This window comes from Somniosus microcephalus, chromosome 5 (genome assembly GCF_052327205.1).
Source record: "Somniosus microcephalus isolate GS21.2 chromosome 5, FLI_Smic_1.0, whole genome shotgun sequence".
Classification (NCBI taxonomy): domain Eukaryota; kingdom Metazoa; phylum Chordata; class Chondrichthyes; order Squaliformes; family Somniosidae; genus Somniosus; species Somniosus microcephalus.
Genome location: NC_140991.1, coordinates 298,453,007 through 298,467,612, shown reverse-complemented (window position 1 = coordinate 298,467,612; position 14,606 = coordinate 298,453,007). Strand labels below are relative to the sequence as shown.

Below are 14,606 nucleotides of genomic sequence, written 5' to 3'. Positions count from 1 at the left end.
AATCCCATTCACTCTTCAGTTTATCAGTGAGAGGTAATGGCCCTGATTTTGCAATAGGAATAATGGCGAGGCTATCGGCGTCGCCGCTATTATGGAGTAAATCGGACAGCAACTTCCGGAGTCCGCACATGCGCAGTTAAACACAGAAGTCCGGAAGTTTCTGCCTGATTTGCCCCGCTCCTCCACAAGCTTCGCTACACCGGTACCACGCCAGAGAAACGTCTTGACCCAGAGGGTGGTGAGAATGTGGAACTCGCTACCAAAGGGAGCGGTTGAGGTGAATAGCATAGATGCCTTTAAGGGGAAGTTCGATAAACACACGAGGGAGAAAGGAATAGAAGGTTATGCTGATAGGACTAGGTGACGAGGGATGGGAGGAGGCTCATGTGGAGCATAAACATCAGCATGGACCAGTTGGGTCGAACGGCCTGTCTCTGTGCTGTACCTTGTATGTAATTCTACGTAGTTTGTGAAAATAATAAAGCTGCACTTTGCTTTCTGAGCATTAACCTTAAGAGCGAGGACCACTTGATCTAGTTTAACACTTTGAAACCGAGTTGGCTCAGGCTTTAAAAATATAGAGAGTCTTTTTGAGTTGGCTGCGAAATCAAAGACCGCTCTATTACTGAGACAGAGATTCCCTCGTCTCTAGGCACTGCACCTTAAGACAGTGAGTTGGGGTCCCTATCCACTGAGCTGTCAATCATAAAGGACTCCAGACTGGGCTCCGCCCTTGGAACTATGGGCAGACAATATACCTCTATGATTTAATGAAAGTAATTAAAGTAAAGCGCCATGATACACACTATTAGCAATATAAGCTAAGAGACAACATTCCAACGTATGAGTGCCGATATTGCGAGGTTCCAGAAAATTATGTGGGGCGCAAATCGGTGCACAGACCCTTGTACCTGAATTCCCGATAGAAAAAAGCAGAAAGAAAGACTTGCATTTATATAGCGCCTTTCACGACCACCGGACGTCCCAAAGCACTTTACAGTTAATGAAGTACTTTTTGAAGTGTAGTCACTGTTGTAATGTAGGAAGCGCGGCAGCCAATTTGAGCACAGCAAGGTCCCACAAACAGTGATGAAATAAACGAGCAGATACAGGAAACTTTCGTTTAACCGGAGGTTAAATGTCCGGAAAGCTCGATCCACCGGCAAAATTCAGGAGTCGGTTCAGATAAGTTTTTTTACTTCCCATTGCTTTTTTTCTCCAGTCGTGGCTCTGCAAGGTCTAGCTGAAGCTGTTGCTTAGCTACAGAGACGCTTGCAAGCTACGCCGACTGTTTTGAAGCTGTTGCTAAGCAACAGGGTTTGTTGCTTCACACGGAGCTCAGAAGCTCCGTATGTTTTAACATTAGCGCTGGTTTCTCCGGCAGTTTTGATGAAACGGCAACAGCTCGTTCCCGTCAGTGCCGGATACCAGAAAGTTTCCTGTAATCTGTTTTAGGAGTCGGTTGAGGGCTATATGTTGGCCAGGACACTGGGAGAACACCCTTGCTCTTCTTCGAATAGTGCTGTGGGATCTTTTACATCCACCTGAGAGGGCAGACGGGGGCCTCGATTTTAACAACTCATCCGAAAGGCGGCACCTCCGACAGTGCAGCACTCCCTCAGCTTATCCCCCAGAACACTAACTCGTACAATTGAATCCTACATCTCTATGGATTATAATTTATCTCCAGAACAGTCAGGCGCAATGACTCTCACTAACCAAACAATATTTATATATAGATAGAGCAAAAACAAAACAATACTAACCGCAGTAACAGTTTTTACAAATCCCTGATTTTTTAGCTTGGGGCGTGAGCGTGGCGTGCAGGGGGGCGCGGAGAGATTTTAACTCGCGGGCCTCATTACCATGTTGGAGGTGGGTCTCCCGGTGGCAATCACCACCTGGGCAACGGACAGGATTAGGATTTCACTCCTGCTCCTCCTGGCCCGCAAGGAAACCATAAAATAAAATTTGAAAAAACTTTTCCTCTGGGGCCTTTTCTGGGCTCCCGACCCTGTCTGCCAGCAGGTTTCTTTGACACGGGCCGAGACCCGCGCGACTGCGCGTTGAAATTGCCTCAGCACCCTATTTGCATCATAAGACCCTGGCTTTTGCATATTTATCAGTCTTATCCGAGGAAGGATGTTCTTGCCATGGAGGGAGTTCAGCGAAGGTTCACCAGACTGATACCTGGGATGGCAGGAATGACGTATGAGGAGAGATTGGGTCGATTAGGCTTATACTCGCTGAAGTTTAGAAGAATGAGAGGGGACCTCATTGAAACTTATAAAATTCTAACAGGACTGGACAGACTAGATGCAGGAAGGCTGTTCCTGATGGCGGGGGAGTCCAGAACCAGGGGTCATAGTCTAAGGATAAGGGGTAAGCCATTTAGGACAGAGATGAGGAGGAATTTCTTCACCCAGAGAGTGGTGAACCTGTGGAATTCTCTACCACAGAAGACAGTTAAGGCCAATTCATTAAATATTCAAGAAGGAGTTAGCTATATTTATTAAGGCTAAGGGGATCAAGGGATATGGGGAGAAAGCAGGGACAGGGTACTGAGTTTGGATGATTAGCCATGATCTCATTAAATGGCGGAGCAGGCTCGAGAGGCCGAATGGCCTACTCCTGCTCCTATCTTCTATGTTTCTATATTTACCAGGCCTTTACCTGCCTGCGGCTAGTGTTTCCACCTCCCAAAACCCAGGAGTTAGATTAACAGCGGGGAGCGTGGTGCGAATGCTGCCCTTATTTTAACTCCCCTGCATGTCTCATTCTCATCGGGCATGGCGGACGAGCAGGGGATAACACCGAGGTTCAATATTTAATTGGTTTTACTGGTGCTGTAATGTTGAATTGTTATCTTTGAATTATTTTAGTTTGAATGTACAACAAAATAGAAATTTTAAGAATTTCAAATGAACATGGCCCGTTTGGCAGTGTTTCCACTTCTGTTGAGCCCGTCAGAAAGCGCCCCGAGGAGGCACTAATGGCCCTTTAAAAGAGCCAACATTAATTTAGAAGTTTTTAAGTGAGGACTGCACTTGAAATACTTCAGTTACATCACAAAGAACACTTGGGACTCATGGTTCCACGTCACCTGTGGTAGTGCAGATCAACAGGCTTGTTCATACGCAGGAATTTCCAGACGGCAAGCCAGAAATTCCAGCTGGCATTGGTCCTTTCAACACTCAGTTGTGGGTTGTGGGATTGAACGATATGGTGAATGCAGCAAATGGTTGGCTCCTTATGAGCACAATAATGGGCAAGACTGCTCCTATGAGTCACTTATAAAGTATTTTTGTCAAGTGACCCTCATATGAAGAATCAATTGCTAAGCTAACTTGTGCATTGTGGTGCAATTGAGCTTGACAGACATAGTCAGATCGTGTTGTTATCTTCTAACAAATTTCAGCTCAATATTTATACCCTTTTTTTTTTTTTTTTGAGTAGAGAGGAGAGCGAATCATAAGGGATGCCAATAGTAGGAAATAGAACACGTTTCTACTTTTGCAACCAACATGAAACTCATCCAGATTTGGAATAGTGAAAGGTTGGATTGAAATCTTCCTCTGCTCTACTCTCCCACCCCTCCCATTTTTCCTTTCTCTCCTGAAGGTGTTGATTCACTCACGTTCCATGGGTACGCCGGCACGCTCCCCGCCCACCTCCCTCCAGTACCTTCCACAAGTGGCCACCCTTCTGCCAGAACTTTTAACTTTGGCAGGTGTGTGTAAAACGGCTGATATTTTATTGGCCGCCCGTTATACTCCCTGCCCGCTTTTCTTTACCGTTGACTTTAATCTAAAGGGAAATCGGGCGGTCGATCCGAAATCGCTCGTTTTACAGCCCCGCCGAAGTTGAGAGCTCCACCCTTCACGTGTGAGCCAAGGCAGCAAGTGTTAGTGGGCGAGTTAACTGTGGGGACCACAGCAGCCGAGCCTGATCCTGTCCTCACTCAGCAGGCACACGCAGACACATTTCAGCACAGGTCGCCGCTGCTGCTGCTTGTCGCGCTAAAACTGACACTACGGCCGCGATTTTGCCGGCGCTCAGAGTGCGGGTTTGGAGGCGGGTCTGCTGTCAAAATAGAAATGATTGACAGCGGGTTGGGAACCCGCTCCCAACCCGCCTCCATGTAAGTTTCCAAAGTGTCGGGTCTGCGATTTCAGAACAGACCCGACACCAACCACCGGGGGAGGCATTTAAGATAGTTAAATGCTTGTTAAACGCTTGTTAAGTACTATTTTGCCAGCCTATTTCTATTTTACCATTTTTTTAACGAGGTTCACGTTGTCTGGAGATCACGTCAGGTAAGTAGGTCAGGTTCTCTGTCTCCCCATTGCTGTGAATAGGTGACGGCTGCAAAAGTGGTATGAAAGCTACCATTTCACAGCTGGTCATTTTCCAATGTCAGAAGCTTGAGCCTTCAGGACCTGAAAGACACTTTTGAGTTGTATGCAGTTTGGAAGTGTTTGGAGTAAACTCTCTATACACTGTCACCTCCTTGGAGCAAGCTTTCTCACCACTGACAGATCGCTTCTGTCATCTCAACTTCAGCTGCCATCTATTCCAGCAACATCGGTGCCCTTGAAAAAATCTCACCTTGGTCCTCAGAACCACTCCACGATCAGCCCCAACACCAACATCACCAGGCATACCAACATCACCAACAACACCACCAACCTGCTCCGCAATCACCTGATGCTGCACAGGACACAGGGCATCAACACCCGACAACAATGCTGCCCGGGAGGCCAGCGATGGCATCACCATGGCCAGATTTACTTCACTTGACGTTGTACACCCTGGTTGCCACATGATGCACCAGGTTGGCACCACCCCGCACCAGCACCATAAAGCATCCCTACAATGTCCAAGCCATTCCTTTCATACTCATCACCATTGGAGGAGGGGAAGTTATGACTCAACATTCACTGGAACTCACGAAGACACTTCTCAAGGTGAGCACAGATCTGCCCAATAAGGTAAAGTGTTCAAAAATAAAGATTTTAATGTTTGACAACACATTAACAGAAAATTTACATGAACATTGCATAAAACACCCAAGTGCCTACCCTTGTGTGTTGTTAGTTGGTATGATTGCACTAGGGTGAGTGTGAGGGGTGGCTACTGAGATGGGGAAGTGATAATGTAGATGGAGAGAGAGGGATGGGTGGAGGTACAAGGTAAGTTGGTGTGAGTAAGGATATGCAGGAGTAGGGTAGGGACAACAGAGTGATGGGGATGTGATGAGAGGCACAGCAGGATGAGGTTGAATGTGGCTTTGCAGTAACATTTTGTGATCTACTGAGATCAATGAAAGGTTAGCGCCACTGCAGCCTGGTCCTCCTGTGCAATGTGCAACCAGGCTGCGTTGGTGTCCTGGGGAGGTCTCTTCCGCCCATTGGAAGGGAAGAGAACCTCCCTGCGTGCTGTGACTCTCTCCATAAGCATATGGAGGGAGTCATGCGGGAGCCTGAGTGCAGCTGTGCACCTTTGTGCAGTGCTTCTCAGTGTTTGCAGTACCTCAATGCTTCAGAACAACTGTCAAAATGAATGTGGCCATGGTCCCTTTAAGGAAACCGGCTGATGTCGGGTCATCAAATGACATCATCAGGCCCGTTTCCTTTTAATTGGCCGGGAACTTTGCAGGGCGGACTTAACAGGGGAAAATCCTTTTCACAGAGCGGCTGGAGCCAGAAATGGGACCGGGACCGGGACCGGCCTGTCCCGCCGCAATCCCGCCTCTGATGGCGAAATTGCGGCCTCTGTGTGGGCTGCGGAGATCAAATTTATGTCCATTTTACACTGTGGCAATGTGTTCTCCGTCAATATTTTATTAACACCGCGGATGTAGCATAAAATATATCAAAATAATTTCATGATCATTTTTCAGATTGCTTCAATTTGATTTTTTAGGGAAAACTGTCTAAACAACAACTTGCATTTATATAGCGCCTTTAACGTAATAAAACGTCCCAAGGTGCTTAACCGGAGCGTCATCAGGCACAATTGGACACCGAGCCACATAAGGCGATATTAGGGCAGGTGACCAAAGGCTTGGTCAAAGAGGTAGTTTTAAGGAGCGTCTTAAAGGAGGAAAGAAAGGTAGAGAGGTGGACAGGTTTAGGGAGGGAATTCCAGAGCTTGGGACCTAGACAACAGAAGGCACGGCCACCAATGGTGGAGCAATTAAAATCAGGGATGCTCAAGAGGCCTGTGATCAGATATCTCGAAGGCTTGTAGGGCTGGAGGACGTTACAGAGATAGGGAGGAGAGAGGCCATGGAGGGATTTGAAAACAGGGATGAGAATTTTAAAATCGGGGCGTTACACACCAAGACCTAAAAATTTGGTTGCTTTGCGCCTCCCATTGGCGCTAATGGGGCGCAAAGCAACTAGCGCCCGGGCACGGCGCCGCCAACGCCTCCCGTGAAATTCAGCAGCAGGTTAACGGCAGCGTTCCCCGCGGTGCTGCGCCACCGGCGATGACGTAATCGCCGTGTGCAGCGCCCCGCTCACGCCCCGGCCGCGATCTTCGGTAGCGCCCCCTGACTTCCCGCCGGATGCTATGTCTGATAGGGTCAGGGGGGCCTTCCTGCGGCTGGGGCGGCACAACTTAAAGGTGAGGTGCTGGGCGGCCATTTTTGTTGCTGGCCGCCTGCCAACACCTGCTCCCGTTGCCGTCCGTGGCCTCCTGACCCGCCCCCCCCCCCCCCCCCCCCACCCGCGGAGTCCTGGCTGTGCTCCATGAGCCCGGCACTTCTCGAGTGCCAGGCTCTTTTGCTGGCACTCCGATCCCTGGTGGCCCAGCTGGGCCCCGGGTCGCGCTGCGCTAGACCCCTCCCCTTTAATAAGGGGAGGAAGGCCTGCAAAACTGTGGCACGTAGCACCACGATATTCCCTCGCAGCGCCCCGAGAGGGAGGCGGGGCGCTTCCAGTAGCACCCCGCTTCCCTCTTGAGGCGCTACTGATGAATTTTGGCCTCGGGGGCGCTAATTCTTTCGGGGTGCTAAATGTAGTGCCCTGGCGAAGCTAGCGCCCCAAAGGGGGCGCGACTCAATTTTTCCCCCCCAAGAGTGCATTTATATTTTCATTTATGTGAAGTGGCTTCTGCCTCTTTCCAGAAATAATTAGCTGCCATCTTAAAAATCCCCACTGAACTAAACTTAGAAATAGGGAAGTGATTCCAGCTCCCAAGATGTTTCATTTGAAACAGGCACTTTTCGGCTGAAGAAAAGGATGGCAAGCCGTTTATTATTTAGGGAAGAAGAAAGGATGCATGGCATTTTTGGTCATGGTGTGTTTTGATGCCATTTATGTTGTGCTGTGACTTGAAAACAACGATGAAAGATTTCCGAATGATTTTTCATGAAATGCCGCCTCTTTAATAACTTGTAATGCAGCTATTTTAAATGTCTGGGACATGGTCATGACTCAGTTCCCCAATCGGGGAAGGTCAGGGAAGTTGGCTAAATAGAGAACTGAAACCGGTTGTTCTGTAGCCAGTGTTTAGCAGTCAGGCAGACCTGTTATAAATGGCAAACCATTAAATGACACAATTATATTCAATGATCTGTACGCCAGATGAGTGGTATAGACAGGATGGATTCACTCCCAGAGCATAAGATGATGCTTTGGCTCCATTCTTCTCTATGACTGCCATCGGTGATGATCTGTGCTTATCCCGAATTTTCGGTGGGTAAACGCGCTTCCCATGGCACTCAGCAAAGACTGGGATCACATCTGGGACTTCCTGGTCTGTACGGGTACTGGGGTATGATCTGTTGTCTGCGCTGAGTTAGCCGATCTCACCCAAGGCCGCAGTTGGGGGCATTAGGATTTGCCGCAGCACCACTGAGCTAGGGAGGGGGGGGGGGGGAATGAACCTCAGCTATGGTCGAATGGCTCGCTGCCTATGCTCATGCGTGAAGAATGACTACGTGGGAAAGGTAACGGAGGGTTGCTGGTGCTGTGGAACCCCAGCAAAATGTCAGCCACTGCAGGTAAGTAAAATTGGTCTACCCACCCACTGCTCTGTAATTAGCTGGCTCGATGTACGACTCAGAAATGGTGAGCTGTACATTGCCAGATTTCCCTCCCTTTCTTTCTCTGATGGATCCAGTGACTATTACATGGCTTCCCATCCAGTGTCCAGTTGCGAATTGTCCTAACTGAGATTTCAATAACTGGCTGACAACAAGCGTATGAATTTGAAGCACGTCCATTTTTTTTCACTTCTGTTATATCTTAGTGTTTGAAATTGTACGCAGCCTGTAGCCCGAAGGCATTGTCACCAGTCTACTAGTTGTTGGGGTTCCCATGGTGCAGGGTAACCAGCAAGAGCCAGCCATAATTGTTAATTGTATTCAGGTAGTGGGTATTAATTGGAGACTCTCTTGTGTTCTATATATGGGAGCAGGCTCAGGAGTCTAACCACCGCCCTTTGACATTCAATGGCATTGCCATCGCCGAATCCCCACCTTCAACATCCCGGGGATCACCATTGACCAGTAACTTAACTGGACCAGCCACATAAATACGGTGGCTACAAGAGCAGGCCAGAAGCTGGGTATTCTCTGGCGAGTGACTCACCTCCTGACTCCCCAATGCCTTTCCACCACCTACAAGGCACAAGTCAGGACTGTGATGGAATACTAAAAAAACAACAGAAAATGCTGGAAATACTCAGCAAGCCACGCAGCATCCGTGGAGAGAGAAACAGAGTTAACGTTTCAGGTCTGGGACCCTTCATCAGAACTGGAAAAAGCCAGCTGCTGCCTGGCCTGCTGAGTATTTCCAGCATTTTCTGTTGCTTTTTCAGATTTCCAGCATCCGCAGTATTTTGCTATTATACTGTGATGGAATACTCTCCACTTGACTGGATGAGTGCAGCTCCAACAACACTCAAGAATCTCGACACCATCCAGAACAAAGCAGCCCGCTTGATTGGCACCCCATCCACCACCGTAAACATTCACTCCCTCCACCACTGGTGTACCGTGGCTGCAGTGTGTACCATCTACAAGATGCACTGCAGCAACTCACCAAGGCTTCTTCGGCAGCACCTCCCAAACCCGCAACCTCTTCCACCTAGAAGGGCAAGGGCAGCAGGCGCATGGGAACACTACCATCTCCAAGTCACACACCATCCTGACTTGGAAATACATCGTCGTTCCTTCATCGTCGCTGGGTAAAAATCTTGGAACTCCCTCCCTCCCTAACTTCACCACACGGACTGCAGCGGTTCAAGAAGGCGGCTCACCACCACCTTCTCGAGGGCAATTAGGGATGGGCAATAAATGCTGGCCTTGCCAGCGATGCCAACATCCTGTGAACAAATAAAAAACAGGGGAAAAAAGCCCATCTTGGGGGTGCATGTTATGTAATGTGTCTCTCTGGAAATAAAGGCTTGTAAGCGACTGAAGCCTAGGCTCTAGTATTCTATCCTTCACCACCTGGCTATCCGACTTATACAATAATGACAGAGTTTCCAGTGAAAGCAACTACTTTTTTTTCCACTTGACGATGACAACCTGATTGTAAACTCTCCAAGCAGAAACTGGTTATAACGAAGGCACTTACTGAAAATAAATATCCTTGTGCTGGCCGGACTAGAAGATAAAGGAGCAAGTGTCGCTTCCCCTTTTCTTAGAAATCACGAAAATTAAGAAAACGAAATAGACATAAAAATCCAGGGATGAGAAAATGTGATTTCTTCCTTCCTTCTCACACAATTCCAGTCAATTGTCAGCTGTTGTTCCACCAAAAATAAGAGAAATTCTAGCTCATCTATAAAGTGCCCAATATAGAGCTTCATATGAGTGCGGAACCGAAGGTGACCCAGTTGAACGCCAGTGTGTAGCACCACAGAGTGGTTCTGTCACCTACCGTACTAAACGCCTGTTTTGGTGGCGTGCTCAAGTTGGGCCAATTTTAACCTGCCCATCGGGAATCTGGCGGGATGGGGTGCAACGCTGCTTTTACACCCTGCCCTGACTTTACCCTCCACTGAAGCCAAGAGGGAGTAATATCGGAGGGGGGAGGGCAGGTGTAAAACCAGCGTTGCACCCGATCCCGTGGGTTTCCCCGTCCGGCGAGTGAGGTTAAAATTACCCCCTCATCATGTGTCAGTGAGTGTCACCAGGCTAGCCAGCTACATGGGGCATCACACCCAAGCCAGACCCTGTCGTCACCTGACATCCAATGTTCCCTTTAATTTGAAATAAAAACAGAAAATGCTGGAAATACTCAGCAGGTCAGGCAGCATCTGTGGAGAGAGAAACAGAGTTAACGTTTCAGGTCGATGACCCTTCATCAGAACTGGAAAAAGCTGGAGATGGAACAGGTTTTTAAGCAAGTGTAGGGGCAGGGAGAGGGGGGAGGGGAGGAAAGAACAAAAGGGAAGGTCTGTGATAGGATGGAAGGTTAAGAGATGGTGCAAGGCAAAAGGAGATGGTAATAGGACAAGTTAAGAAACAAAAGAGGGCTCTAGAGAAGTGTAAATGGGAATGGCAGAATGAGAGACAGCTGCCATGTGGGAGAGAGAATTTAAAAAAAAATAAAGAAAAGGGGAGGGGCCGAGGTTATGGTCTGAAATTGTTGAACTCGATGTTGAGTCCAGAGGGCTGTAAAGTGCCTAATCGAAAGATGAGGTGCTGTTCCTCGAGCTTACGTTGAGCTTCATTGGGACAGTGTAAGAGGCCGAGGATGGAGAGGTCTGAGTGGGAGTGGAGCGGAGAATTAAAGTGACAGGCGACCGGAAGCTCGGGGTCGCCCTTCTGGACTGAATGAAGGTGTTCTGCAAAGCGGTCACCCAATCTGCGTTTGATCTCCCCTTTAATTTGTTTTTTTTGGGTGCGTGGCCCCTTTTAAAGGGCTCCGCGGCCCATTCAAAATACCGCGCACGTGCAATTTTTCCTGTTTAAAAACCGGTGAGCCGGCTGTGCGGGAGCTGCAGAGCGCCGCGCGGCTTAAAGGGAACATTGGCGGCATCAATACCGGACAGTGGGAACCTGGGCCAGTTTTCTCCTCTTTAACTCTGCGTCACTGAGGCCGTTTGTAACTACTGAGAGCAGCTGACTCCATACCGAGAATCAGAACTGAGGGCTTCTTGATCTACATGGCAACTTGATAAACGTACTGAGTGATCGGGAGAAGTTCTTCACAGAATCGTTTCCAATGGAAGTCATTTTGTCATATAGAAGTTACAGGTTCAGTGTCACCAGAACTCCATGTCACCGGTGTATGTTTGAAACTCTGCTTAGACTGCGAGGTCTGTCCCAGAGTGAGTGCAGGATTTGGGATTCATAGTCAATTTCATTGTGTAACTTCCTTGTATTAATTTCATACAAATACCTACGCCATGGCCTGGTTTGCTGCCGGTGTCCACACAAAGTAAATATGCCCCGCTGTTCCCCTTTAATCCACCTTACAATGTCTCTCAATGTAATAAAATGATTCCAGATATCAGACGTTTAAGCTCCAATGAAAAGTTAAGGAAATTGGGCTTAGTTTCTTTGCAAAAGAGACTTCAAGATAATCTAATTGATGAAATTATAAGAACCAGAACAACTTGCATTTATATAGCACCTTTAATGTAGTAAAACGTCCCAGGGCGCTTCACAGGAGCGATTATCAGATAAAATTGGGACACCGATCCACATAAGGAGATATTAGGACAGGTGACCAAAAGCTTGGCCAAAGAAGTAGATTTTAAGGAGCGTCTTAAAGGAGGAGAGAGAGGTAACGAGACAGAGAGGTTTATTGAGGGAATTCCAGAGCTTAGGGCCCAGACAGCTGAAGGCACGGCCGCCAATGGAGGGGCGAAGGAATTTGGAGGAACGCGGAGTTCTTGGAGGGTTGTGGGGCTGGAGGAGGTTACAGAGATAGGGAGGGGCGAGGCCATTGAGGGATTTGAAAACAAGGGAGAATTTTGAAATGCGAGGTGTTGCTGGACCAGGAGCCAGTGTAGGTCAGCGAGCACAGGGGTGATGGGCGAACGGGACTTGGTGTGATTCAGGGTACAGGCAGCAGAGTTTAGGACGAGCTCAAGTTTACGGAGAGTGGAAGATGAGAAGCCGGCCTGGAGAGAATTGGAATAGTCGAGTCTGGCAGTAGCAAAAGAATGGGTGAGAATTTCAGCAGCAGATGGGCTGAGGCAGAGGTAGAGACGGGCGATATTACGTAGGTGGAAGTAGGTGGTCTTGGTGATGGGGCGGATTATGGGGTCGGAAGCTCATCTCAGGGTCAAATAGGTCGCCGAGGTTGCAAACAGTCTGATTCAGTCTCAGACAGTGGCCAGGGGAGGGGGATGGAATCAGTGACTATGGAACGGCGTTTGTAGTGAGGTCTTCCCAATATTTAATTGGAAGAAATTTCTGCTCATCCAATACTGGATGTTGGACAAGTAGTGTGACAAATCAGATGCAGTGGAGGGGTCGAGAGAGATTGTAGTGAGGTAGAGCTGGGTGTCGTCAGCGTACATGTGGAACCTGACATTGTGTTTCGGATGATGTCGCCAAGGGGCAGCATGTAGATGAGAAATAGGAGGGGGCCAGGGATAGATCCTTGGGGGACACCAGAGGTAACGATGCGGGAGTGGGAAGAGAAGCCGTTGCAGGTGGTTCTCTGGCTACGACTGGATAGATAGGATTGGAAGCAGGCGAAGGGAATTGACAAAATTAGTACAGACTTCAGAATCAAAGCTCCGCATGGCTGTAATGTGATATCACACAGCTACAGCAGGAACTCCTGTAGCCATTTCAGCCAAAGGATAATAAAGGGCCACTATGAATGGATTCAAGAAACAGTTGGCTGTGTCTCTGGAGAGAGAAGTCATTGAGGGACATGATGAGAAAGCAGGTGATGGGACCAATCAGCAAAAAAAAGGCTTGTTTGGGCTTAATGTCCTTTTCCTGAACCTAGGATTTCTACATTTAATACCTAACTTGCTTATCCCAGGTCATTTGCTGCAAAGTTGTTGCCAACTGATTAAACGGACTTAAAATTAATGCAGGTATAACATTTGGCAACAGTCTGTTTCATAATCCTTATGTTATTTCTTTATCTTTTTCTAGGATTAGTTGCAGTGAAAGAAGCCCATGACATAGAAACGAGACTGAATGAAATTGAGAAGGTTCTGAAGATTATAATTAACTTGCCCTACAAAGTATGTATCACTATACATTACTCACTATTACTAACTGCTGCTTACCCTCAGAGTACTGAAGGCACTTTCATAGTTTTCCAAACACTCCCATGCTTTCAACCATGTGAGATCTGGAAAAGTAACTTACCAACTTCTGTACATTTCATAATTTTGCTACTAATTGTTCTGAACATAAGAACATAATAACATAAGAATTAGGAGCAGGAGTAGGCCAGACGGCCCCTCGAGCCTGCTCCGCCATTCAATAAAATCATGGTTGATCTTCTACCTCATCTCCACTTTCCCGCTCTATCCCCATATCCCTTGATTCCCTTAATATTCAAAAATCTATCGATCTCTGTCTTGAATATACTCAACGACTGAGCCTCCACAGCCCTCTGGGGTAGAGAATTCCAAAGATTCACCACCCTCTGAGTGAAGACATTCCTCCTCATCTCAGTCTTAAATGGCCGACCCCCCATCCTGAGACTATGACCCCCTAGTTCTAGACTCTCCAGCCAGGGGAAACAACCTCTCAGCATCTACCCTGTCAATCCCTCTAAGAATTCTAAACCTTTCAATGAGATCACCTCTCATTCTTCTGAACTCCAGAGAGTATCGGCCCATTCTACACAATCTCTCCTCCTAGGACAGCCCTCTCATCCCAGGAATCAATCCAGTGAACCTTCGTTGCACCGCCTCTAAGGCAAGATCTCCTTCCTTCGGTAAGGAGATCAAAACTGTACACAGTACTCCAGGTGTGGTCTCACACAAGCCCTATATAATTCCAACAAGACTTCCTTACTCTTATACTTCAACCGCCTTGCAATAAAGGCTAACATACCATTTGCCTTCCGAATTGCTTGCTGTACCTGCATGTTAACTTTCTGTGATTCATGTACAAGGACCCCCAAATCCCTCTGAATACCAACATTAACTAATTAATCTCTCACCTTTTAAAAAATATATAGCTTTTATATTCTTCCTACCAAAGTGGATGATTTCACACTTCCCCACATTATACTCCATCTGCCACCTTCTAGGCCAATCACTTAACCTGTCTATTGCAACCTCCTTACATCCTCCTCACAGCTTACTTTCCCACTTAGCTTTGTATGGTCAGCAAACTTGGATATATTACACTCAGACCCAATGCCTAAGTCATTGATATAGATTGTAAATAGCTGAGGCCCAAGCACTGATTCCTGCGACACCCCATTAGTTACAGCCTGCTAACCGGAAAATGACCCATTAATTCCTACTCTCTGTTTTCTGTCCATTAACCAATCCTGAATCCATGCTAATATATTAACCCCAATACCATGAGCCCTCTCTAATCTTGTATAACAACCTCTCGTGTGGTATTTTATCGAATGCCTTCTGAAAATCCAAATATACTACATCCACTGGTTCCCCCTTATCTACCCTACTAGTTACGCCCTCAAAAAACT

General features: G+C 47.6%; 1 protein-coding gene and 1 long non-coding RNA gene across 3 annotated transcripts in view; one reads left to right on the top strand and one right to left on the bottom strand.

Annotated features, from left to right (window-relative positions):
• The window catches only part of pxdc1b (PX domain containing 1b), a 63,568-nt gene that overhangs the window by 16,860 nt on the left and 32,102 nt on the right, over window positions 1-14,606 (top strand). The window contains exon 2 of the mRNA XM_085989222.1: window positions 13,085-13,176. Within this exon, the coding sequence (XP_085845348.1) occupies window positions 13,085-13,176 (92 nt within the window). The remainder of the gene's footprint in view (window positions 1-13,084; window positions 13,177-14,606) is intronic.
• Window positions 1-14,606, bottom strand: part of LOC147117851 (uncharacterized) — a 68,968-nt gene that overhangs the window by 46,998 nt on the left and 7,364 nt on the right. The window lies entirely within an intron of this gene.